The sequence below is a fragment of the Mandrillus leucophaeus genome, unplaced genomic scaffold (genome assembly GCF_000951045.1).
Source record: "Mandrillus leucophaeus isolate KB7577 unplaced genomic scaffold, Mleu.le_1.0 Scaffold282, whole genome shotgun sequence".
NCBI lineage: Eukaryota > Metazoa > Chordata > Mammalia > Primates > Cercopithecidae > Mandrillus > Mandrillus leucophaeus.
In genome coordinates, this window is record NW_012102943.1 from 2,124,228 (window position 1) to 2,149,579 (window position 25,352).

Here is a 25,352-nt window from a genome sequence, read left to right on the forward strand (position 1 = left end):
AATGAAATAAAAAAAAAAAAAAACAAAAACAAAATAAAAAAGCAAAAGAGTCATGATGCCCCTAGAAATCACCAAGTACAAATGTAAAAGACAACTGATACCACATTCTGACAGGCTAGAGGTAAAACTGAATAAACAGAGTGATAAACTCAGAGAAAACTGTCAAGAAAAGCCCAAAAGAAGAATGAAAACACTCACAAAAGAAATTTACTATAGAAAAAAACTCATAAAGGATCATAAAAAGGACATATAGTCTACCTAGCACAAAGAAATACAACAAATTAACAGGTTATATACAAATTTTTACCTATAAAATTGATAAACTTAAAAAAATTATAATACTCATCTACAAAAACAAAGTCAACAGACAAACTTAATTGTATTTCTATACTAGCAATGAATAGCTGGAAACTGAACCATGTCATTTAGGACTGAAAAAAAAAGTAAAATACTTACATGTAAGTCTAACAAAATACGTGCAGGACCTATATGCTGAAACTAGAAAAACTGATAACCTATTAAAATGGAGAGAAAGACTATGGACTGGAAGATTCAACATTTTTAGGCATGTCAAAATTTCCCAAATTGATATGTACAGATTGAACACAATCTAATTAAAATTCAAGCAGGACTTTGCAGATACTGACAAGCTGACTCTACAATTTATATGGAGACATGCGTATTAGAATGGCTGAAAAACAAAAACAGATAATGCTGAGTGTTGGCATGCAGAGCAAACTGTAACTTTTACCTACTGTGGGAAGGAATGCAAAATGGTACAGCCACTTTGGTAATGCTGTTTTCTTATAAAATTAAACACACACTTACCATATGACCCAGCAATCTGATTCTTAGGTATTTACCCAAGAGAAATGAAGACTTAGGTTTCATTTCATATTGGTACACAAATATTTACAGCAGCTCTATTCGTAACTGCCAAACACTGGTAGCAAACCAAATATCCTCCCACGGGGAACAGATAAACAACCTGCTGTACATCGACACAACAGAAAACTACTCCACAATAAAAAGGAACAAACCACTGATAAAGACAACATGGATGACTCTCAAAGGATTAGCTTACTGAAAGAAGCCAGACTTAAAAGGCTACGTGCTATAATTGCTTTTACATGACATTCTGGGAAAGAGAATACTATATGGATAAAGATGAGATCAAACAGTTACCAGAGGTTGGGGGAGGGGGTGGGTTTAAATACAAAGGAACAGTAGAAGAGAATGTTTTGGGTGATAGACCTGTTCTATATATTGATTGTGAAGGCAGTTACACCACTTAGTATATCTGTCAGAAATGACGGAACTGGGAGCAACACACTTAACTACATGTACATTTTAAAATACATGTTGATTAAACAAATATATAATCCTGAGTACTGGCCTAGATACACTATAGGGTAATAGGCACTCTTGTTAACTGTTGGCAAGAGCATAAAATAGTACAAATTCAATCTAATAATATAAGACATTAAAAACACGAATTCAAAATAAAGCACCATTAAGTTCTAAGACAAAGAGAATACATCACAAATATGCTTTCATCTTTAGCACTCAATTCTACAAACAAAATTTAGGATTCAACCAAAAATGGTGAGTGTTCCATAAATGCCTGATGTTGATGAATAATAGGGTAGGAAAGGGTAAATGTGGGGCAATTCCACTTCTGAGTATTTGTCCAAAAGACAAATTAGGGCTGTACACAAAGACTGAATCACAAAAGTGTAAAATGGAGCACCATACATCCCTTTAAAAATGGTCATGTACTTCTCTACTTGCTGGCACAGGAAGATGCCCATGATGTACCCCTAAATTTAAAAAGCACATTCCAAAACAACACCTAGCACAACCGCACTTTTGTTCAAAGAAAGACTATAAACCTATAAATCCTATAATTTCTTATATTCTGCACAGATGAATAAACATTTCTGGAAGATTGAGAACATTGTTAAGTGTTTATCTCATGGCAGTAGGAATGCTCTTGATTTTTTGTTTCCTCTTTTTGTCTGTCTGCATTTTCCAGCCCGTCCACAACGAAGATGTTATTTTAAAGATCCCAGTTAAGAGCTTCAACACTTGAGAGGTAAAAGTCATCTTCTGGGACTAAGACATTTAGGAAGAAGATTCCCCCTTCCTCAGAAACCCTATCTGAGAAGGTCCGGTCCTCAAAGAGCCCAAGGTCTCATCCAAAAAGGCAGTTCCCAAGCCTGCTTTTGGATTCTCTGAGGGAAGAGAAGGTTGGCACCCACCTGTGTAGATGTCTATGAAGCTGTGCAGGGCCAGACAATGGGGGTTCAGACACATCTTCACCTGGGCAGTCACTGTCTGCAGACGGCTGGCTGTCAGCAGCCAGCACTCCTGGGGCCCAGCCAGGGAGCTAGTACCAGAAACATCACCAACAAAAAAAAAGAAGGGAAAGAGACTTCCTTATGTCGTTGCAAGGCTCAGTGATCAATGGCAAATTCTCATTTGCTGGAGCTTAGGATTTTCTAGGTTTTCTGGTAGGTATTTCCACTTTGTTGGAATCTGTGGAATCGTCCCCTACAATTAATGTAACTCTGAATTTATTACACAATTTAACCAATCCCAATGAACTCCCAAACCTAAACACTGTGTGGGGCAGTCCAGATGTAAACTAAATCCTAAGCTGGTGATAAATTTCAGGCATTTCAACAGAAATGAGAATTACCAATTATCACTTTACTTTTAGCAATCAGAAAGGTAAAGGAAGCCTGGAAACGGCAGAGAATAACATCTTCACAGTTACAGCTTTAATATAAGTTTTCTGAAGAAAGGAGCAATATGAACCAACTGGGATGGGGCAGCTAGGGGCAGAGTTAAGGGGTGCTTACTTTTGTCCCCCTTTGAATAATGGGCTGCTACAGAGAAGGCACTGCGTGGACGGAGACTCATAATAATTCGACCAAGAGGTTTGCTCGATGGTGACTGTCTCCTCACTCACGTTGGACAAGATAAGTCGAGAGCTGTTGAGTTCATGAATCAAGGCGAAGACCTCAGCCAGCTCTGACTCATTCTCAGGAATCTGCAGGACTTTGCGCAGCAGCTGCAGTGTGGACTGGCGCTGGATCTCCCTCTGGGCTGTGCTCAGGGGCTCTGTGGCATTCAGTACATCTGGGAGTGGTGAGCTCACCTCCTGAGAAGAGAGTGGATTGATCACCAAGCACTCAGAGCAGAAAGAGCCAGCTTCAGGCTAAAATAATAAAAGACTGGGAGCAGTAGACAGATAGGGCCCATGACTGATAGGTGGGAAACCTAGGTTCCTAACCAGCTCAGCTAATAACTCACTGTGTGACTAAAGGCTGGTTATTTTTCTCTGTGGGGCTCAGTTTCTCTATAGGTTGAGCACCCAAATCCAAAATGCTCTGAAATCTGAAACTTTTTGATCACTGAGACAACATTCAAGGGATATGCTCATTAGACATCTCAGATTTCGAATTACTGGATTAGGGATGTTCAAGCAGTATGTATTCTGCAAATATTGCAAATAATAAAATAATTCAAAAACACTTCTGGTATTAAGGACTTCAGATAAGGGATATTCAACCTGCATCAGTAAACGAAAGGATTATATACAACTCTTGGTAATGGATTCAACACTTAGCTTTCATTCATCAGGTATGGGGTTTAGAGGATAACAGACCCAGGTTTCAGTTCTGGATATGCCACTTAACAGCTGTATGTGTGGGACCCAAGGCAATTTACTTAATCTTTCTGAGTCTCAATTTCCTCATCTGTGAAATGACACATGAAAATAGTAATCTAGAGCTATTACACAGTTTAAATAAGACATTATAAGTAAAGCACTTAGCACACAATGCCTATGGTGCAATGAAGGCTCTATGAATGATAGTTTTGATATATAAACAAGTATCTGCACTGCTTAAAGTTATCCGTCTTTAATTCTCAGTGGCTTCTGGGTACAAGGTAATTTTATATACCAGTCAGAGGCTTCCAGGAACAATGTTCTGAACTACTCATTAAAAATAGGTCTTTCTCAAGCAGGTCTCTCTTCAATGGAGCTCCTCCCTGATCCTTTTTGCCAAGGCAGCATAAATCACTCCCCTCTTTGTGTTCTCTGAGTGCACCCCTTGACTGCAGAATTCATCATTTGATAGCTGCTAAACCACTGCACTCCCTGCTTCAGTAAGGGTGGAATTCTGCTTATTCACTGATTCCCAACCAGCATGATGCCTGAGACACACACAAGATACTGATTCGTATCTGATGGACACATTATACATGGTTCTGTAGAAGTTAAATGCTTAATGCTATAGTCTGGATGTTTACCCTCTCCAAATCTCATGCTGAAACGTGAACCCAACACTGGAGGCAGGTCCTAAAGGGAGATATTTGGGTCAGGGGGACAGATCCCTCATGAGTAGATTAACGTGGGGCAGGGGCAAGGGAGGTGGTGAATGAGTTTTGCCTCCTCTTTCTGTATGTGATCTCTGTGCATGCCGGCTCCCCTTGCCTTCCTCCACGAGTGGAAGCAGTCTGAGGCCCTCATCAGAAGAAGATGTTGGTGCTATGCTTCTTGTATAGACTGCCATATTATGAGCCACATAAACTTCTTTTCTTTATAAATTGCCTAGCCTCAGGTATTCTTTTACAGCAACACAAAACAGACTAGGACACTTAATAACAAGGAGCTTTTTATTAACTCTGCATACCTATGACAATTTTCGTTTGTAATAGTTTGGTTATCTTTCTCTCCCACTAGACTGTAAGCTTCTCAAGGAAAAGGGCCACGTCCTATTCATCTCTGAAAGCCTGGCCCATAGCAGGCATTCAATATATGCTGGCTGAGAGAATTAATTAATTAATGGCTACAGAAGAGCTGACTAACAGTAGAATGAGCTGCCCCGAGAGGCTGTGTGTTCTCAGTCATGACTGTGAAACCATAGCTGGAGACCACTTGGCAGGAATACTGTCCTGTGACTCTAGCCAGAGATGAAGAACAGAAAGGACTGAAGACCATTCCAGCTCAGACATGTGAAAACATTTGGCCACCAGCGGACTCCAAATGACAACACACAAGAAGGTACCTGTGGTTCTCACCAGTGCTTTACTTTGTGGAAAGCAATAATTACATTGTATTTCTCCAAACTTTAGGAGATTGGAAAGTGATGGAGGGTCTGCAGAGGTGAGTCCTGGGGGTGGGCAGCTCTCAGTTAACCAAATACAGAGGGATATAAGTTTTAAGAGTGGGATCTGAAATCGGCAAGAGGTCCCTAGATAATTTCCTATGTCACTTGAAAAGTTAAGTCACTTCATCATCCTAGATCTAGAGAGTAACATCCACTTCCACTGCAAACCGCACAAATAGCTAAAATGAACTGGAAGAAGAAAGGAATGCTCAGAGCTTCTACCTACACAGAACTCAATTCTATCTCCTAATTACAGATAGACACACTTTGTATATATAAGCTCCAGGGTTAGAAGGTGCAGGAAAAACAGACATACCTGGCCTAGGAGAGATTGTAGTTTCATAGGGAGTTAAGAAAAGCAGTCAATATGGGCTGTGATCAGTGCTATGGCAAGAGGAGCACATTAAAACTCATTGAAAATCTGGGAAGAAAGCTTACTTCCAGCAGTAGGCATCCAGAGGAGCAAGAGAATCTGATGAAAGCTACGGACCCATTTTGCATGAAATTTCAGGGATTTATAAACTCCTTGAAGCTCAATTCTCAGTCTTCTCTAAGGCTCCTGACTCTGACAGTAAAATGCCCAGATCTAATCTACCTTGCCCACCTTATTTTACCAATGGAGAAACAAAGCTCCGGAGAGGGAAGCTTCCAACTCAGGGTCACTCCCAGCCCCAGTGTTTTTCCCACCAAGTCATTAGTGCCCACATACTTTGGTTCCACTTTCCTTTCTCACATTTTCACTCACACTTATCCTTAAGTATGGCATGCCTTCCCCTTCCATCCAAAACCTGCCTGTCTTTCAAGGTCCAGACTTGATCTGGAGTGACCAGGCTCCATCTCAGGTCCTGACCTGTTTGTTCTATGTGCCATCCCTTCTTTCCCCAAGGCAGATCAGTGACATTTCTCTTCTTACCCTTATTTTAGTCATTCCATTTGCTGCCTCAAGTGCAATTGTTTTCTGTTCACTTTAAAATACTCATACGGAAATTCTGAGGACCTCTGAAAATGCCCATTTTTCCTGGTAATAGTAATAATAGCAGCCCTAAGGAGCCAAGTGGAATGTATTTTACTATCCAAGTAGTTTGGCCCAACTTGAGAGAGGAGGTTTGCCTAGACTGCTAGAAATAAAGCTTTGATTAGCTAAAAGCTTTCCAAGGAACCTGAGAAAGCAGTGGTGCCCTAATCTACAAAGTCTTAGCTTTGGCATTCTCTATTTACCAAAACAGTAAATCAACTTACAGATCTAGTATCAGGCCTCAGAGGTAAGAGGATGCAACCCTTTCATCCCTCTCCTTTGACTCCTACTTAAGGCCTGTGCTATATCATTCTCTTCAGTGAATGAACTCTTGGTTCTCAGAGATCAAGGTACCTAATCAACCCCTTCACCCTGGCAATGGGGACAAGGAGGCTCGGCGAAAAGGCGGCAGGCACTTGCTCAGGTTCAGAACCCACAATCTGGTTCCAGTTTGGATGCTCTAACTACCACCATGTACTTTAAAAATCCTCTTATTTCTACTAAGACAGGTTCACTAACAGAGCCCAGAACAGGCCAGGGGATGTGTTTGGGGAAAGAACTCACGATAGCCTTGGTGTTTTTCTCAGTCCGGTCTTTGGCAAGGTTAAAACCACAGCTGGGACAAATCCGAGGTTTGTGCCTGTTGGTGTAGACATAGCTACAAGAGGGATTCTTGCACTTTCCCCGGCCTCTTGATGTAGCCAGGCCCAAATCCTAAAAAGTAAGACCAATGTTCAATTCTACAAAAATTAAGTTAAACCTGGGCAGAGCCCAGAACCAGAATGAGCAGCTGCCAGTAAATCAGAGAAGAGAGTGGCAACTGCAAACTAGATTCAGCCTAACTTCAAGAGCCTTAACCTTTTTTCTGCAGTTAACCCTTTTACTTTTAATATAGGCTGTAAATTTTTGGCAAATCCAGTCCAGTCCTTCCCTATCTGTGAAACAAGAGAGTAGACTCTCAATGGTCAGAAACTCAAATGCCTTCAGGGTCCAGGCAGTTGGTGGAGTGAAGCAGGTCTGTTTAAACAAAGAGGGCTAGAGACTGGTGAACTAAAGAGTTCAAGCCCTGCCTGAAGACAAACTGTGACTTATGGACTATTAAAGCTTAAAGCTCTAGCATCTAAACTCCTATGACAAATTACTAATTAATCAGCAGAAGAGAGGGTCTACTTAGGGGTAGTTCCCCCTAAATGGTAAATCTAGTTGCCTCCTGTAGCCAAAGGGAATGGAGAGTAAAGGCATGGAGAAGGTAGTGATTATATTTAGGTCACGGGAAAAAGAAATCTGAGCACATCTCCAGGATAAGAGACACATTCTCCTTAGGGATCCGGTCAGACCAGACATTAACCCATCATACCGTGCTGTCTTGTTTGCTACTGAATCCCCAGCACAGAGCTTGGCACAGAATATGTGCTCAATAAATATTTTTTGAACAAATGAATGACCCTTTCTGAACCTGTTTGCCATTATGAGGCCAGAATTTTTAAAAATCTAGCTGTTCTCTCAAAATCTGTTCATCTTAATCAAATCAGCTTGAGAAACTGCCAAAAGACATCTGGCTGGTTGATACTTTAAGCATCAACAGAATTAGGGAATATTGAGAGTGACAGATGCCCCAAAGATGTCCAAACCAATGCAGCATTTTACAGACAGTGAAACTGAGGACCACAGAAGGAAAGAATCTTGCCCAGGGGCATACGGCATGCTAGCAGCAGAGCCAGAACTCCTTTTGGACCAAGTCTCTCAGCTGTCTAGCATTTATTTCCCTGCTCTATGCTGCCTGCCCTACAAAAGGGTGATCCCAATGTCACACATTTGTCCATTAGGATGTTAATATGTGTTATGTTAAAAAATAAAGAGAAAACCCCTGTGGGAAACACTAGGCTAAACAAAATAAGTTGCTTTACTAAAGTACTTCTCTATTTTACTTTAAGATAGCAGTGTTGAACTGGACTCTGTTTTAGGGAGAAAAAGGCAATGTCGCCTAAATGTAACTGTGGAACACCCTTTCTAAGCTAAAAGGTTCCAAGACTGCTAAATGTTAAATCTGGACTGGATTCTCATCTCTGGCAGCTCTCAATAAAAATACACTAATCTCAGCTGTCCTACACTTTATAAATCTCACCTGGAAAGAGACCACAACAACCCAGCAGATTTATCCAGTAGCTATCATTTGCATCAGGGACGGGATCTTCAGCATTAACAATCTATACCTGACGCTGTTCTCCCTCCCAGCTACAACCACCCTCTCCCCGAGCCTCCTACTGACCTTCAACCACAAAATCAAAACAACCTCCATGTCAACCCACCACCAGCTAGCTGCATACTTACCAATGTCACAGTGCAGCTGTACTTATATGGAGGAAACATATCGGGCTTGACCTCCACAACTTTCACCTGAGAAGTCCTGTTGGATGGGCCACTTGGTAGCTATGGATCAGAACAAATTGTTTAGTGCTTTTGAACCTTAGCCAAACTCCTGAGGTCCCATGTCCTGAAACAACTTGAGGGAATGCTTTCCCAGGGAATTTGTAGAGCTATTCTCCAAATGAGCCCTCTGGACTGCCAGCTGGCAGTCACCAGTCCACCAAAGGCTGAGTGTCATGTTCAAGTCCAGGGCTTGCCACAGGCTTCTGTGCAGTTTCTAATACCAGGTATTAGAAACACCATGAATCAGATTTGCAACTACTACTGAGTTATAAAACCACATAATAGCTTTTATACATACAAATACATGGTTGAACAACTTTGCATAGAAAGATGTCTGAAAGATTATTCACTAAAATGTCACAGGGTAAGAGGACAATCATGGTTGTTTCTCCCTCTTTACCACTATCTACAAAATTTTCTTTTTTTTTTTTTTGTAGCAATGTGGGTCTCACTATGTTGCCCAGGCTGGCCTTGAACTGCTGGACTAAAGCAATCCTCCCACTTCAGCCTCCCAAAGTGCTGGGATTAGAGGCATGAGCCTCAAATGTTTTATAAGGAATGTATATTTTACTTATATAGCTAAAAAGAGAAAAGATAAAGCAAACAAAATTAAAATTATTCTATAATAATGAATTTAAGTTGATTTTCAGAGTATTTCATGTACCTGTTCACTGGTTTAAGACTAGTAAAAGAGTTTGTGGCTTTTAACAAATACCCAATGTCACCAATCAAAAGGAAACTATTTACAGAGAAGACGGGGGTTGACCCAAGTAACAGAGTGTACATGAAGGAATCTAGGGGCTGGAAATCTACAAAACTACCGACACTAACCAGATACCTTCCTTCTACACCGCAAGATCACACATACACCCAGAGCTGCCATATCTGTGTGGAAAATAAAATAATTCTCAAAGTAAAAGCCAGTTGATATTCCTGTTAGGGCAAATGTAAAACTGTTAAAGAAAGGAAGTTAACTGACAAAGAACACATGAAAAGGAAGATGGCAGACCCGTTTTCCTATTCCAAACTGGTCCATGACACGGTCTGCAAACTACAGGCCACAATCCAATGAGGAGTCATAACATTAATTTAATGGGTTGAAACCAGCATTTTGCAAATACGAATGAGAAAAAAAGTGACTGCATATAGTAAGGGCACAGCTTCATTAAACCTTTAGTATATATGTTTACTAGGCAGTAATATAAAAATATGCCTGTTACTGAGGGTCATGATCAAAAGCTTGAAAAATGCTAGCTAAGGACATTTTGATAGATCCTTTTATAGCTCACAAGTATGACGATCTGGTATTCACGCACATGGGTGAGATGTGCCTCCCTCAAACCTCATTATAATGTCAGCACATTACCCATTTGACATGGAAAAAAAAAAACCTTGATAATTATTCTAGCTACATACAGCTAAAAACAAACAAACAAACAAACCCCACTAATCCATGGAATCTGGACACCCAGAAAATTTTTAATATCTGTATCACTAAATGAAGTGAAAATATAAGCCACAATAGTATATGGAGTAAGAGCCAAGTTTCTGATTTTTAAAAAATTGTAAAAAATAAACACAAATTCAGGAAAAGACCTGAAAGCATATCAGATGGTCATTCTGGGTGGCAGGATCATAAGGGACTTTTCTTTCTCCTTTACCTGAATTTTCTTTATTTTCTACAATCATGCATTCATTTTTAAAAGGAAGCTAAAGAGACATGACAACTAAATGTTAATATCTGATCCTAGACTGGATCTTAGACTGGAGAAAAATATGCCATGTAAAGGAACTGTCCTAGAATGGGAGAGGCTTTAAAAATATACAATAAAATAAAAAAGACACTGGGTGAGGTGGCTAATGCCTGTAATCCCAGTACTTTGGGAGGCCAAGGAGGGAGAATCATTTAAGGCCAGGAGTTTTGAGATCAGCCTGGGCAATACAGCAAGAGACCCCATCTCTACAAAAAAAAACATTTAAAAATTAGCTTGGTATGATGGTGCCTGCCTGTGCACCCAGCTACTCAGGAGGCTGAGTCGGGAGGATTCCTTGAGCCTAGGAGTTCAAGGCAGAAGTGAGCTATGATTGCACTACTGCACTCCGGCCTGGGCAACACAGCAAGACCTTGTTTCTGGGGGGGGAAAAAAAATATATATATATATATATATATACACATATATATATATATAAAAAATTGGGTCTGTGAAAAGAAAATAAATTGTGGGGCCCCCACATCACTAAGCTAAAGGGAAAAGTCAAGCTGGGGACTGCTTAGGGTCAACCTGCCTCCCATTCTATTCAAAGTCACCCTCTGCTCACTGAGATAAATGCATATCTGACTGCCTCCTTTGGAGAGGCTAATCAGAAATTCAGAAGGATGCGACCACTTGTCTCTTATCTACCTATGACCTAGAAGCCCCCTCCCTGCTTTGAGTCTTCCTGCCTTTGCTTCGAGTTGTCCTGCCTTTCCAGACTGAATCAATGTTCATCTTGTGTATGTTGATTTATGTCTCCCTAGAATGTATAAAACCAAACTGCTATGACTACCTTGGGCAGATGTCATCAGGACCTCCCGAGGGTGTGTCCCAGGTGCATGTCCTCAATTTTAGCAAAATAAGCTTTCTAAATTAACTGAGACCTGTCTCAGATTTTCAGGGCTCACAGGTCAAACTGACACAATTTGGAATATGAATGGGAAAGTAAAGATATGCATCAATGTTTCAGTAAAAGAATATCCCTATTCTAGGCTGGACATGGTGGCTCACGCCTGTAATCCCAGCACTTTACGAGGCTGAGGTGCGTGGATCACTTGAGGTCAGGAGTCCAGGGCCAGCCCGGCCAACATGGTGAAACCCCATCTCTAACAACAATACAAAAGTTAGCTGGGCATGGTGGTGTGCTCCTGAAATCCCAGCTACTCAGGAGAGGCTGAGGCAGCAAAATCACTTGAACCCAGGAGGTGGAGGCTGCAGTGAGCTAAGATTGTGCCACTGCACTCCAGCTTAGGTGACAAAGCAAGACCCCGCCACCAAAAAAAAAAAAAAAAAAGAATATCCCTATTCTTATGAAATACACAAACAAGCATAAAGGCATAACTTATCCTATAATGTGTATTTTACACACATGCACGTGTACACACCCACACATGGCGGGGGGAACACACATGAACAAAAAAGATAAAGCAAAATGGGCTAATACATTAACAATAGGTCACTCTAGGTAAAGAGTATACGGGTGTTCTCTGTACTATTTTTATTTTTGCGACTTTTTTCTGTTATAAATTATTTCTAAGGTTTAAAAACATGTATTCACTTTATAAAAAGAAATTACTTAAAAAATAGATAAATCATTCATGTTAACCTCCTCCCAGAGGTCTGCCAACGTGTAAGAATTGGGATCTGCCTTTACCTATAGTTTTGATACATTAAATGGCAGCAGCCAGACCCTCAAACAGCTCCCACTCTGGAAAATGGGTCTTACCTTCACCTCACCAGGGCCAGATGGCTGTTGAATGGGCTGGCCCAGCTGCTTCAGTGTGCTTGGCTTCAGACCACAAGTCCTCACAGAAGGAGTCTTATCTGAGAGAAACAGGAGCCAAACTGGTGACTTCAGTGCATTCAGAGTCTCCCCAAGTCTCTATGTCCATTCTCAACCCCCTACTCCTGTCCCTTTCCTATCAGACAGCCCCTCCATCCCAGGTATGCCCCAGCCCTTACCACTCAGGGAAAAGGCCTGCCTGGCCCTGGGCAGTCCCATGCTGCTGCCTCGCCCCACATTAACTGGGGCTGGCAAAATCGCTCTCATGGGTCTTGCTGCAGCCAGTAATGAGGGCTTGCCCCGTGCTCTGCCTTTAAGCTCTGGAGCTCTGGACCCAGGGGTAAGCAGGTCAACTCTGAAAAGAATAAGAAGAGAAATCTGGAAATTCGGGAACAAAGGGAAGAAAACCAAAGTGCAATCTCTATATAGTGCTTTATTAGAGGATAGTATTGGAGTTCAGCTATCAAGCTTTAGACAGATTGAGTTCAAATTCAACCACTAAATAGCTGTGCGGCCTGGGGCAAGTAATTTCATTCTTCTGTTAACTTCCAGTTTCTAACATGTAAAATGGAACGGTAATTACCTATACGTTATGGAGTCACTGCGAAGACAAAGAAGTGTAAAACAATGTCTATAGCAAGTAATGCCAATCGCTATTATAGCTATAACATTTAATCTACCTCTAGTTAGAGCACATACTTATGACAGCAGCTTAGAGACCCTAGAGAACAGAGTCCATGTTTGCTTCATCTTTGCAGCACCAATGTTGAGCACAGGGCCTGCACTGCAGAAGGCCTAAATAAAAAGTGATTTACATGTCTTAAACAAAAGTTCTAAAGTGCATAGGTTCACCCTTTAAATATACAAAACCATCGCCAAAGTATATTGCCACATTATTTTTAAAAAAAAAAAGCAAGATGGGGCCAGGCGCAGTAGCTCACGCCTGTAATCCCAGCACTTTGGGAGGCCGAGGTGGGCAGATCACAAGGTCAGGAGATCAAGACCATCCTGGCTAACAAGGTGAAACCCTGTCTCTACTAAAAATACAAAAAATTAGCCGGGCGTGGTGGCAGGCGCCTGTAGTCCCAGCTACTCAGAAGGCTGAGGCAGGAGAATGGTGTGAACCCAGGAGGCAGAGCTTGCAGTGAAATGAGATGGCACCACTGCACTCCAGCCTGGGCGACAGAGCAAGATTCCATTCCAAAAAAAAAGCAAGATGTATTTGGGAGGCCAAGGCAGGTGGATCACCTGAGCCCAGGAGTTCGAGACCAGTCTGGGCAACATGGCAAAACCCCATCTCTACAAAAAAAAATACAAAAATTAGCCAGGTGTGGTAGTGCGTGCCTGTAGTCCCAGCTACTCGAGAGGCTGAGATGGGAAGATCGACTGAGCCCAGGAGGGTGAGGCTTCAGGGAGCTGTGTTCGCGCCACTGCACTCCAGCCTCAATGACGAAGCGAGACCCTGTCTCAAACAATAAAAATAAACATAAAAATAAAAAATAAGATGTAGAAGTATGTTGTGCTATGATTTGTGTTTAAAAAAAAAAAGTAGGAAAAATATATATACATGCACACATACATATTTGTATACAAGGTATACAAGGCATTCTTATTTTTCCAGGAAAAGCCAGCCAAAGTTAAAAGTGGAATTGGCTTCTGGTGTCCACTGTGGGCACAACTGTTACCAGTTGAGAACCACTGATACAAATAAGGGTCTTCAGTTACAAGAACACAACTTCCTCAGGGAAGGGATATACGCAGAATCAATTAAGGAGGAAAAGGGGAGAAAAAGATAGTGACTTCCTCCAACTTACAAGGTACTCGGTTGCATGTTTTATACACAATCTTCAGTTTGTACAGTCAGCCTGTGAGGAAGAGATTTTCTAATACCCAACTCAAGATTTTTCAGAGGAGAGAACTGAGGTCAACAGACATGAAGTGACAACGTCCAAGGTCAAACAGAAGCCAGAAACAGTTGGAACCAGTACTGAGTTCTCTGACCATCAGGCCAGAACTCTTTCTACAGGATGCTTTAATAAAGCTTCTCTTTCCAAATCCAGTATCCAGGACTGGTAACTCACAGTTTTAATACTGCCCAGAGCCTGTGCCAGCAAGACTCTAATAACTGCTTTAGGGAGACTGATAAGAAGAGATGTGTAAGTAATCTGACAGCAGTACATGGATAGCAGAGTCCAAGGGGAAGGGACAATCTTTATATATCTCTAGGCCTTGGTTTCTGTATCTCTAAAACAGGAACCACTGCCTGGGCTCTGCTGCCTCTCTAAGGCATGCTGTAAGGACATGGGATAAAACAAACATGGGGTATTTCCAAAGCTGTTATTTTAAATACAATTCTATATTATACAAACACACTGACTTACCCTGTAGGTTTTTTAGGAGCAGGGAGTGGACTGGAGGTGCTTGTCCCCTCAGATGGTGTTGGTATGTCTGCTCCAGGACTGTCATTGTCAGCTGTCCCCAGAGTGACCTCAGGCTGCACACTTCTGACGACTGGTGTCTTAGTGACTGCTGTACCACGATTCCCAGGAGCTTCCTTAACCAAAACATGGGCATCGGAGATGATCACTTCCTCCCACTCACTCTCCTCACCTACTTCTCTGGGAGGAGCTACATTCAGGAGCTGGCTTACAGCTTCCGAATTCTCCAGAGTCAGTTTGGAGGCATTTTCCTTAGAGGAATTTTGCTCAGTGGTGACAGGTTGCTGATTTCTTTTCACCACAGAGCCTTTGGAAGAGACACCAGAAGCCAATTCCACTTTTACTTTGGCTGGCTTTTCCTAGAAAAATAAGAATACCTTGTATACATAAGGCATTTTACAGTTGATGACATTCACAAACATTCTCTTATTTGATCATTTTAATAACATATGGGCGACAAATAAGGAAACTAAGGTCCATGAAACGAAGAAGTTAACTTAAGGTCTCAAGTGTAAAACTAGCCTGAATCTAAGTCTTCTGGCTACAGGCTCCTTTCACTATAGTATTAAACGCCTTCATCTGAATAAAGCTATTCATCTTCTAATGAATTCTTATTGAAAAGCCTCTCCAGGTTTCATCAACCAAATGTCGGCATTTTTTAGTTTTACATTTAGTTTGACATTATTCAAAGCCTACTTCTCTGTGTCTAGAAAGAGGGTGACATACTGCCATACAGGAACTAAAAGTCCTAAGTTGTTCACCTTGGTGGTCCTTTTATGAGATTCAGTTAATCCCAGTGTGGCCACAACCTCATGTGGACAGATTCAAATTTTCTCACCTCCTTTGGGAAAAATTCTATTTTTTGTTCCAGATTCTTTAAGATTCTTAAGATTCTTCCAGAGTCTAAAGAATGACTTACACATATGTCACATACTTTGCACTGGATCAAATTAACTCATGCATTATTATCTGCTATAAATACTCAAACTCACTAAAAATGGCAGCCGCTATTTTAGCTAGACCTGGTTTTAAAAAGCCCTTGGTGTCTCAGCTTTTATCCAATTAGCACTGCAGTGGAAATAACAGTATTACATACACACCCGCACACTTTAAAAAAAAGTTTTTAAATAGTGGTTGTCTCTGGAATAGGTTTCAGAAAGGTTTTCTACCCACCATGCATATCGTGAAGGGCACTATAAACTAGGAAACATAAAGGCTAGGTTCTATCAAGCTTAGCTCCACTCCTAATTAGTTATGTGGTGTAAGGCAAGCTTCAATTGAATCCTCATTCCCCCTTAAGAAATAGCAAAGGGTTGGGCTCTCAGTGTTTGTCAACAGGAGCCAGACAGCATTTTGGGTGACCTAATTATTCAGCGTGGAGGACCTCCCTGCACATTACAGAAGTTTAGTGTCTGTGCCAATGTCATTAAATTTCAATATGATTTATCTCCCAGTGGCTTACTACCCCAAAACCCCTCAACATTTCTAAAGCCATCTGCACACTGCACTTCTAGTTCAGAACCAGTAACAGCAAGGCGCCATGGCTTATGCCTGTGATCCTAAGTCTTTGGGAAACTGAGGCAAGAGGATCGCCTGAGCCCAGGAGTTCAAGACCAGTTTGGGAAACATGGCAAGACCACATCGCTACAAAAAAAAAAAAAAAAAAAAAAAATTAGCCAGGCATGGTGGTATGCAGCCTGTGTTCCTGTTTTCCCAGCTACTAGAGAGGCTGAGGTGGCAGGATCACTTGACCCCAGGAGGCTGAGGCTGCAGTGAGCTGTATTCATGCCTGGATGACAGAGCGAGACCCTGTCCCTGTCTGGAAAAAAAAAAGAAGAGCCAGTAACAGGTGACCTCTTAAGAGCTCTTTGGTAAAGCATTCTCAGACTCTAAGAGAGTGAGTTAACATGACGAGAAACTCCAAGTCAAGTGCACAGAGTTTATTTACTGCAGGAGAGAGAAAATTAGAAAAACAGGAGACTAAACTCATTTCTTGAGATAAGATCTTTGAGCAAACACTGCCTACTAAGTAGGCTATTTTAGACAAAAATCACTGCAGAAAGATTGGGTAATTTAAGCAACCTGAGCAAAACAACTCTACCTGGTGATCTCACATTTCATTAACTCAGCCTACTCATATTAGATGTTACTTTCAAAATTTATGGTAAATAAAACAGGCTGCAGGCTCAGAGAGACCTCAGTTGCTGCCATTGGAGAGCCTTAAGAATGAAGCCTTGAGCTAAACAGCCTTATATACTATCTTTTGTTTTATTCAATTCACTGAGAACTATGCCACATATTTCTTGGGCTAACTTTAGCCAGTATGAACTCTAGAACAATACAACAAAAGGCAAGTCATTTCCTGCCTGGCACAAACACACTTGGAGCTTTTAGAGACAAATTATACTTGCTGCTTCAAAAATCAGAATTCAAGAAATTTTATTAATAGATCAAGGGTGTCCAATTTTGGCTTCCCTGGGCCACATTGGAAGAATTGTCTTGAGTCACACACAAAATACACTAACAATAGCTGATGAGTTAAAAAAAAATAAAAATAAAATAATCACACACACAAAAATATCGTAATGTTTTGCTCTTTGAGGAAGACACGGTCGTAGGTGGTGCAGAGCTGCGGTCCGCCCGCTCCTGCCCGCTCCTGCTCCTGACTCACCGCTGTTCTCTCTCGCCAAGGAACAAGTCGGTCAGGAAGCCCGCTGCAGCCAAGGCTTTTAAAGATACCGGAAAAACACTCATGGAGCTGGAGGTGGCAATTCACCGAATTCAAATCATTCTAACGAGCTGCAACAAAAAATCCCTGGAGAAGATGTGTGCTGACTTGATCAGAGGAGCAAAGGAAAATAATCTCAGTGAAAGGATCAGTTCGAATGCCTACCAAGACTTTGAGAATCACTACAAGAAAAATTTGTGGTCAAGGTTCTAAGACACAGGAATGTTTCCATAGGAGAATCCACAAACAACTAATTGACTTGCACAGTCCTTCTGAAATTAAGCAGATTACTTCCATCAGTACTGAGCCAGGAGTTGAGATGAAAGTCACCACTACAGATGCTTAAGTCAACTATTTTAATACATTGATTACCAGTTGTTAAAAAACAAAAAATCTCAACGTTTTAAGATAGTTTATGCATTTGTGTTGGGCTTCATTCAAAGCCATCCTGGGCCATGGATTGGACAAGCTTGTCTTACATTCTGCAGCTCAACAGTAGAGCAATGCCTGAGAAGTGTGGTTTAATGGAAAAGGCAATGGGATAATTAGCTGTGTGAATTTAGTAAGTCGCTTTTCTAAAATCTATTTTTCCTCAGCTGGAAACTCAAAAGAGTTGAAGTAGTTGATAATCAAAGTCAATTTTATTTCTAAAATTCTAAGTGCATTGATGGCAAAATGTTACCTATCTTCTCTCACTTATTCTGTTTCTATAAGCTTTAGAGATCACAGTATCTACTCTTTACATGGTAATTCTTGCAAAATACATTGGCAAATTCTGACTTAGCAAGTCAAGATGGGGGGAAGGTAGCTAAGAAAAAAAATGTTTTCATGCCATCAGCTTGATCTTAGTAAGAGAACCACGGCTCTAAAGTTTTTCAGGCTGGGCACCGTGGCTCACACATGTAATCCCAACACTTTGTGAGGCCAAGGCAGGTGGATCACTTGAGGCCAGGAGTTCGACACCAGCCTGGCCAACATGGTGAAACCCCATTTTTACTAAAAATACAAAAAAACCTAGCTGGCTGTGGTGGCACATGCTTGTAATCCCAGCTACTCGGGAGGCTGAGGCATAAGGATCACTTGAACCTGGGAGGTGGAAGCTGCAGTGAGCTGAGATCGTGCCATCCAGCCTGGGCAATACAGCAAGACTCTATCTTCAAAAAAAACCAGAAACAAAAACAGTTATTTCAGTTAAAGCCAGGTATGATGGTATGATATCATATGCCTACAGTACCAGCTACTCAGGAAGCTGAGGCAGGAGGATCACTTGAGACCAGGAATTCGAAATGGGCCTAGGCAACATAGCAAGAGACTCTGTCTCAAAAAAAACAAAAGTTATTTCAATCAAAGTGGAAAGAAACCATACATACAAGAAATGAAAAAGCCAAAGTAAAAATAGCCTGCAGGAGGGACAAGCCCATAACGATCACTGACAGTCTTTCATGCACACGTGCAGGAAATATGGTCATTCAAGAGACCTGCTTTGCATTGGTCAAGAAAGGCCAAGGAAAATTCTGACTACTATCCAGTTCAATCTCCCTACTGCAGCTAGAGAACTGCCTTTTTGGGGAATACAGTGGGAATACACTGATGGCTTCACAGAAGCACATCAGAGAAGATGGCATAAGAGCTTTACAAAACCTCCTGTGAGATATTAGCACTAGGTCCTTCCTGACCCTAGAAGTGGTAACATGAAGAGCAATAGTAGGGCTAATAATTACATTGATGTCTATCATGATGATAGCAGGGCATTCACTGAAGATCTAATATATACCAGAAACTGTGCCATTTAGTCTATATGGATAATCTTATGTGACCCTGCTAACATCCCTAATGAAGTAGGTACTAACTTCTATTTACAGATGAGACAAAACTTAAATCCAGAACAGATATAGAATGTCTTGACCAAGATTACATAGTTAAAAACCATGGGAAGTAGGGGTCTGAACTGAGGTAGCTAACTCCAGAATTGTGTTCTCAATTATCCTGTTCTGTCTCCTGGAATTGGTGCTACCCTGAACTTAGCCAGAAGCGAAAACACTCATCCAGAGGGCAAAAGTCACCATCCCAGTTATTTCTCAAAGAGATGTGAAAATTGCCCTGGAGAAATTTAAGGTATGCTGCTATAAGGTTTTTCTACACATATGTAAGTTTGGACCATGCTGAGTTAAACATGTGATCATCACAATCCCAACCTAAGCAATTTTCACTAAAATAATGTCCTCTCTTTCCTTTTCTACCCACCCAAATTCTGTTGATTCTTCAAGACTCTCTCTCTTCTATAAAACCTTTCCTGTCTGTCCCAGGCCTTATAAATGTCTCTCCTCTCTGAACTAGGTGAGAATCTACTGCCTATTCCATCCATTTTAGCCCTTAAAATGTATAGTTTCATATAAAAAATGTAGCAAGTATGTATGTTTTATCTGGTGCACACCAAGCATACACAGGTGACAGCATGTTAAACACAACTTCAAAAGGGCACAGCTGTGATGCTCATTTATTTCTTGAGTGTCTTCTATGGGCAAAGACTGTGGGGGATACCAAGGTCATTAAGGAACTCACAATGTGACATAAACAGAAACACTGTTAACTGGCGATGAGTGTTAAATAAAAATGTTAAAGACACAGATATAGACATCTATATATATAGATAAGGGGATGACAGAAATAAGTAAATAAACATGGTGTAGTAGTTCATGGAAATTATGAAACAGGTAATATTTCTGAAGAATATTTAAAGGCATGATATGTTAAATTTAAAAAAGTAAAATATTATAGTATTGGAGATATCCACGAAAAAATAGAAAAAAAGGGAAAACAGTGGCTCACAGTGCTGTAATCCCAGCACTTTCGGAGACCAAGACAGGAGACAGTTTCAGGCCAGAGCAACAGAGCAAGACCCCATCTCTATTGGAAAAGGAAAAAAAGAAGGGAAAGAAGAAGAAAAAAACAGATGCAGAACTTATTCACAGAAAAAAAGACTGGAACGAAGTACACCAAAATGTTAATAATGGCTTTTCTTTGGATGGTATATGAGTTTGGATAACAATTTATTTTTCTTGTGTTTTTTAAACAAACTATATATAATGGAAATGATTTACTTGTATAGTCAGACAGTAAAAACAAATGTTAACTTTTTAAAAATCACCTGTTCCTAATGGCAAACAGAAAGCCTACTCTGTGAGGCTTCCAAAGCAGCAACAGCCAATGTACCTTACCTTTGGAATCCACTTCCCTCCTAGGAAGTTACCACAGGTAGGGCACTTAGGTGGCTTGTGCCTGGTGACATATGTAAAGGAGCACCCTGGGCTGGTGCATGTCCCATGGCCCCGGCGGGTATATGTAGTGGTCTGTAAATAAAGAGTACATCAGAATCAATAGAACAATCCAACCTCTCTCGGATTCAGATGACCACTATAACCACAGCCAACACCAGGAGGTCACGAGCTTATGGAAGGATAACCAATTCATAATCCTACCATAAAAGGTCAGTGTTGGAAAGGTACTACAATACAACAAATTCACTTTTTAGAAATGGAGAAACTAAGTTCAAATGGGGAAAGACAATTGCCCAACGTTACAATTAGGTACCAGAAGAATGAAGAAAGTGCTGGTTGCTATGCATTGAGCTAGGCACCACACAGTGCTAAACACTTTATCAATATGTCATTTAATACTCTCAGCAATCGTATTAAGTATGTATTATTACTACTGAGGTTTAAATGCTTTGCTTCATATCATCAATCAAGGGCAGAGCTAGACCTAGAACCCAGATTTCTCTATTCTTGGTCTAACATTCCTTCTATGCATCCAGCTGCACCCTCTGGCTCTAAATACTTCAAAGAATTTGCTTCATCTTCATTCTTCAGACAACCAAGGACCTGGGATTCAGAATAAAAGTAGATCCATGGTCACTGAAAAAACAAGGGCAATTCAGGGTATAAGCCAGGCCCTATCCTTTGATACTCAACAGAATGTAGTTATTTGCATATTAATATATATAGCCACTGGCTCTTATCATCTCCACCGATCTCCCTTTGAGCAAAATGTATTACAATGGGTTATTATATTTCAGCTACAAATAGAAATGACTTATTCATTAGTCATGCTTCACTTCTAGATTAAGGCTGGAAAAAAAATCCATTTCTCTGTCAGATTTGTTCTGTCACATATGAATGTTTACTCAGCTATTAATCCCAGCTTACCTAGCCCAGTCGAAAAGCAAAAAACTCCCTTGGGGAACACTAAACTACCATTAGCTACCTCTGCAAGGAAGCCTAAGGAAAAAGCAATTATGACAGTGGTATTAAGTCAAGGATGAGTGTGAAGTCGCATGGCACCAAAAGAGAGAAAGACCAGGATTTGGGTTCCAATTTTGCCACTAATACACTGAATGACCTGGTGGTAAGGGACCTTAACTCTTGGGCCCTGAGTTTCTTCCTCTGTAAAATCACCTGTTTTTCCTATTTCATAGGCGTGTCTTGCTGAGAAAGTGACATAAGGAATGAGAAAACATTCATTTAGATTCTACATGCTTGTGAGAGACTATTAATACTAGAATATAAAACATCTCTGATCCTTTCTCAGGTTGTGGCCAATGTATAATTCTCATTCTGAACACCTCAAGAAAGCAGAGTAAAAATTTAAGATAAGTTAGTTTTATAAGAAAATTACCATGAACTTGGAAATATTCCTTAACAGTAGGCTAGAGAAATGACTTTAGGAAAAAAACTGCTAAATGTTCAAGGATGATGTTTCAGTCCTAAGTATTAATTATAAAACACTTTTCTAGAAGTGCTTGGCTGACATTTATTAGAGCATGAAAGAACAGTAATTTCCAGGAGAATAAAGACTCAGGAGAAACAAGCAGTTTCTCCATGAGTCAAAGCTACAGGCTGTTCCTATTTTAAAATATTGCAGCTTTCTTATCTGCAACATATTGTTTATCTGCAGCAGACATTTTTGAAGATAAACTGGTAAGTTAAAAATCTGTACTTGAGCCCTAAAGAAACTACTAAAATAACCAAAACAAAGTCAATAGCTAATAAGCCAATAAAAGAAAGAAAACAGATCCATAAAAAATAATCACATCAGAAGAAGGCAGAACAAAATAGATGAGACAAATAGTAAGATAATAGATCTAAATGTAACCATATCAATAATCATATTAAATATTAATGGCATAAACAACCTCTTTTAAAGACAGAGACCATCAGAGGGTCTTGCTTTTATATTCAAACTATATGCTATCTATACAAAGCAGAACAAAACAAAAACACTTTATGAAGATATAAATTAGTTAAAAGGATGGAAAAATAAATTTATTGATATAACAATAATTTTTAAAAGCTAGCCATTAGACAAAGTAGATTTCAGAACAAAGATTACTAGAGATAAAGGTCATTTCATAACAACAAAGGGGTCAATTTATCAAGAGGGCACAACAATCCTAGATGCTTACATACTTCACAATAGAGTCAAAATTAATGACATAAAAATTAAGAGAACTGTAAGAAATAGACAAATCTACAAGGATAGTTAGATGTCACCTCCTTTTTTTTTTTTTTTTTTGGAGAATCTCAATCTGTTGCTTAGGCTACAGTGCAGTGGTACAATCACAGTTGGAGTATCCTCCAACTCCTGGGCCCAAGCAATCCTCCCACCTCAGCCCCGAGTAGCTGGGACTATAGGTGTGTACCACCATACCCAACTAATTTTTTGCTTTTTGTAGAGATGGGGTCTCCCTGCCTTGTCCAGGCTGGTCTTGAACTCCTGGGCTCAAGCAATCCTTCCGCTTCAGTCTCTCAAAGTGTTAGGATTACAGGCACATACCACCGTGCCTGGCCAGATGCTTTCTCTTATAACTGATAGAACAAGTAGACAAAATCAGTAAGGATATAAAAGGGTTGAACATTATCAATCAATCTGACCTAATTAGATATGTATAGAACATTCCACCCAATAGCAGACTATGCATTCTCTTCAAGTGTACATAACATTTATCAAGACAGACCACATTCTGGGCTGTAAGACAAACCTCAATAAATTTAAAGGGATTCAGTTTATATAAATCAAAAAGGTCAGGCCACAGTGGTATTAAACTATAAATCAATAACAAAAAGATATCTGGAAAATCCCCAAATATTTGGAGAGTAAATAATAGCTTCTAAATATCTCATTGGTCAAAGAAGTAAATTAGAAAGTATTTGAATTGAATGAAAATGAAAACACACCATATCAGAATTTGTGGAATGCCACTAAAGCAGTGCTTAGAGGGAAATTCATAGCAGCAAGCACCTACATTAGAAAAGAAAGAAAGAGCTGGGCATGGTGGCTCACGCCTGTAATTCCAACACTTTCGGAGGCTAAGGCAGGAGGACTGCCTGAGCCCAGGAGTTCTAAGACCAGCCTGGGCAACACAGAGAGACCCCCGTCTCTGCAAATAATTTAAAACAATTAGCTGGGTATATTGGTGTACACCTGTGGTCCCAGCTACTTGAGAGGCTGGGGCAGGCAGGTCAATACCGGGAAGTCAAGGATGCAGTGAGCCATGATTGTGCCACTGCACTCTAGTGTGGGCAACAGAGTGAAACCTTATCTACCAAAAAAAAAAAAGAGAAAAGAAAAGAAAGGTTTTGAATCAATGACATCAGCTTCTACCTTAAAAAACTAGAAAAAGAACAAATGAGAACTACTGGGGCAGTGAAGAATACACGTGACCATGGACATCAGCTGCATAACGACTGCCGTCGTGCCCTGCTCACCTTTGAGGTCCTGCTGGTTCACAGATTGGATGGCCGCAATACATTCTCCTATATCTCCATATTTGTCCCCCTTTGGCTTTTGTTACTAACTTTAATGGTCACAACATTTAGGCGAAAAGGGGGCAATCATTAGTGGTTTGGTATTCACAGAGACTTCTGTCATTTTCTGCTTGAAATTTTCCCACTTTTAAGAGAATATGGAAACATTTCATACAATCTCCATCAGGAAGATAGTGAAGGTGCTGAAGAAACATCGGTTCCAGAAGCTCCAAAAATTGCTCCAGTGTTTGGGAGGAAGATCAGGTAGTTTTAATCCAGAGCCCCAGGAAATACGTTCCCCCACCTCCCAAGTTAAATATTGATATGCCAGATTAAACCCCTAGAGAGGGCTCATACACAGACTCCATCTTGCCTTTGCCTTTTGTTCATTCATACCAAACCTGGAAATGGAAACAGGCTCCAAACACCGTCATCTCATGCCCTGTTTGAGACTGATACCTCATCAGCATGCATCACAGATGGAGATTGTTTCAGTATGTGGGTGTGTGTGGTATGTACCTGGGTAAGAGAACTTGCTTTCCACGTTCGTGCTTTAGATGTAGCTGGGGACAGTAAGTTGAATTGTTTTAGTAGGTCCTCAAAAGGAATAACTACACAGTGGTTTTCTTTAAAGTGCTACTGTACCTATCAAAAGTATTGTTTTAAAAGTATTTTTATACACTGCTAGTACAAAATTGTATTTCAGATTGTGCCTGTTAAGACATAATAGCAAATGTAAAGAGTTCTCTCTGTTTATAAACCTCATAGTTTATAAACAAACTGCATATTGTCTATTGCAGATGTCTTTAAAGATTGCATAAAACAGTATGTGCCTAGTGTGGAGCTTACCAAAGTACTAGGCATGAACATAGGGACTGCAAATCCCATGGGTGTTAATATTTAGGTGTTAGTAATCGAGGTCTGCGCTGTGTGAAGGTCTCTGGTAGTATCTATTAGTAGAGGGAGGAGCTACAGCCCTTGCAAACTTGTGACATGCTCCAGTGTAGTACCAGGCCATAAAGTGACACTGTTGTTTAGTACCCTGAATTTTTCCACACAGGTAGTAACTGTCCAGAAACAACCAAAATAAGCAACAAGTGGTTTGTCCACTTCTAAGAATCTTAGAATATTAGCTGGCTGTAATGTAAAGCATTACTCGTCATTGGAAAGCTGTAGAGAGTGGCCTTAACCAGAAGCGGCCAACAGAATCAGGTATTATTT

At 40.5% G+C, this 25,352-nt stretch overlaps 1 protein-coding gene across 1 annotated transcript in view; it reads right to left on the bottom strand.

Moving 5' to 3' along the window:
* The window catches only part of HMGXB3 (HMG box domain containing 3), a 52,624-nt gene that overhangs the window by 13,688 nt on the left and 13,584 nt on the right, over window positions 1-25,352 (bottom strand). The window contains exons 6-13 of the mRNA XM_011985373.1: window positions 20,547-20,678; window positions 14,544-14,959; window positions 12,342-12,517; window positions 12,106-12,203; window positions 8,527-8,625; window positions 6,760-6,909; window positions 2,865-3,166; window positions 2,262-2,389 (exon numbers count right to left, since the gene is read on the bottom strand). Coding sequence (XP_011840763.1) covers window positions 2,262-2,389; window positions 2,865-3,166; window positions 6,760-6,909; window positions 8,527-8,625; window positions 12,106-12,203; window positions 12,342-12,517; window positions 14,544-14,959; window positions 20,547-20,678 — 1,501 coding nt within the window. The remainder of the gene's footprint in view (window positions 1-2,261; window positions 2,390-2,864; window positions 3,167-6,759; window positions 6,910-8,526; window positions 8,626-12,105; window positions 12,204-12,341; window positions 12,518-14,543; window positions 14,960-20,546; window positions 20,679-25,352) is intronic.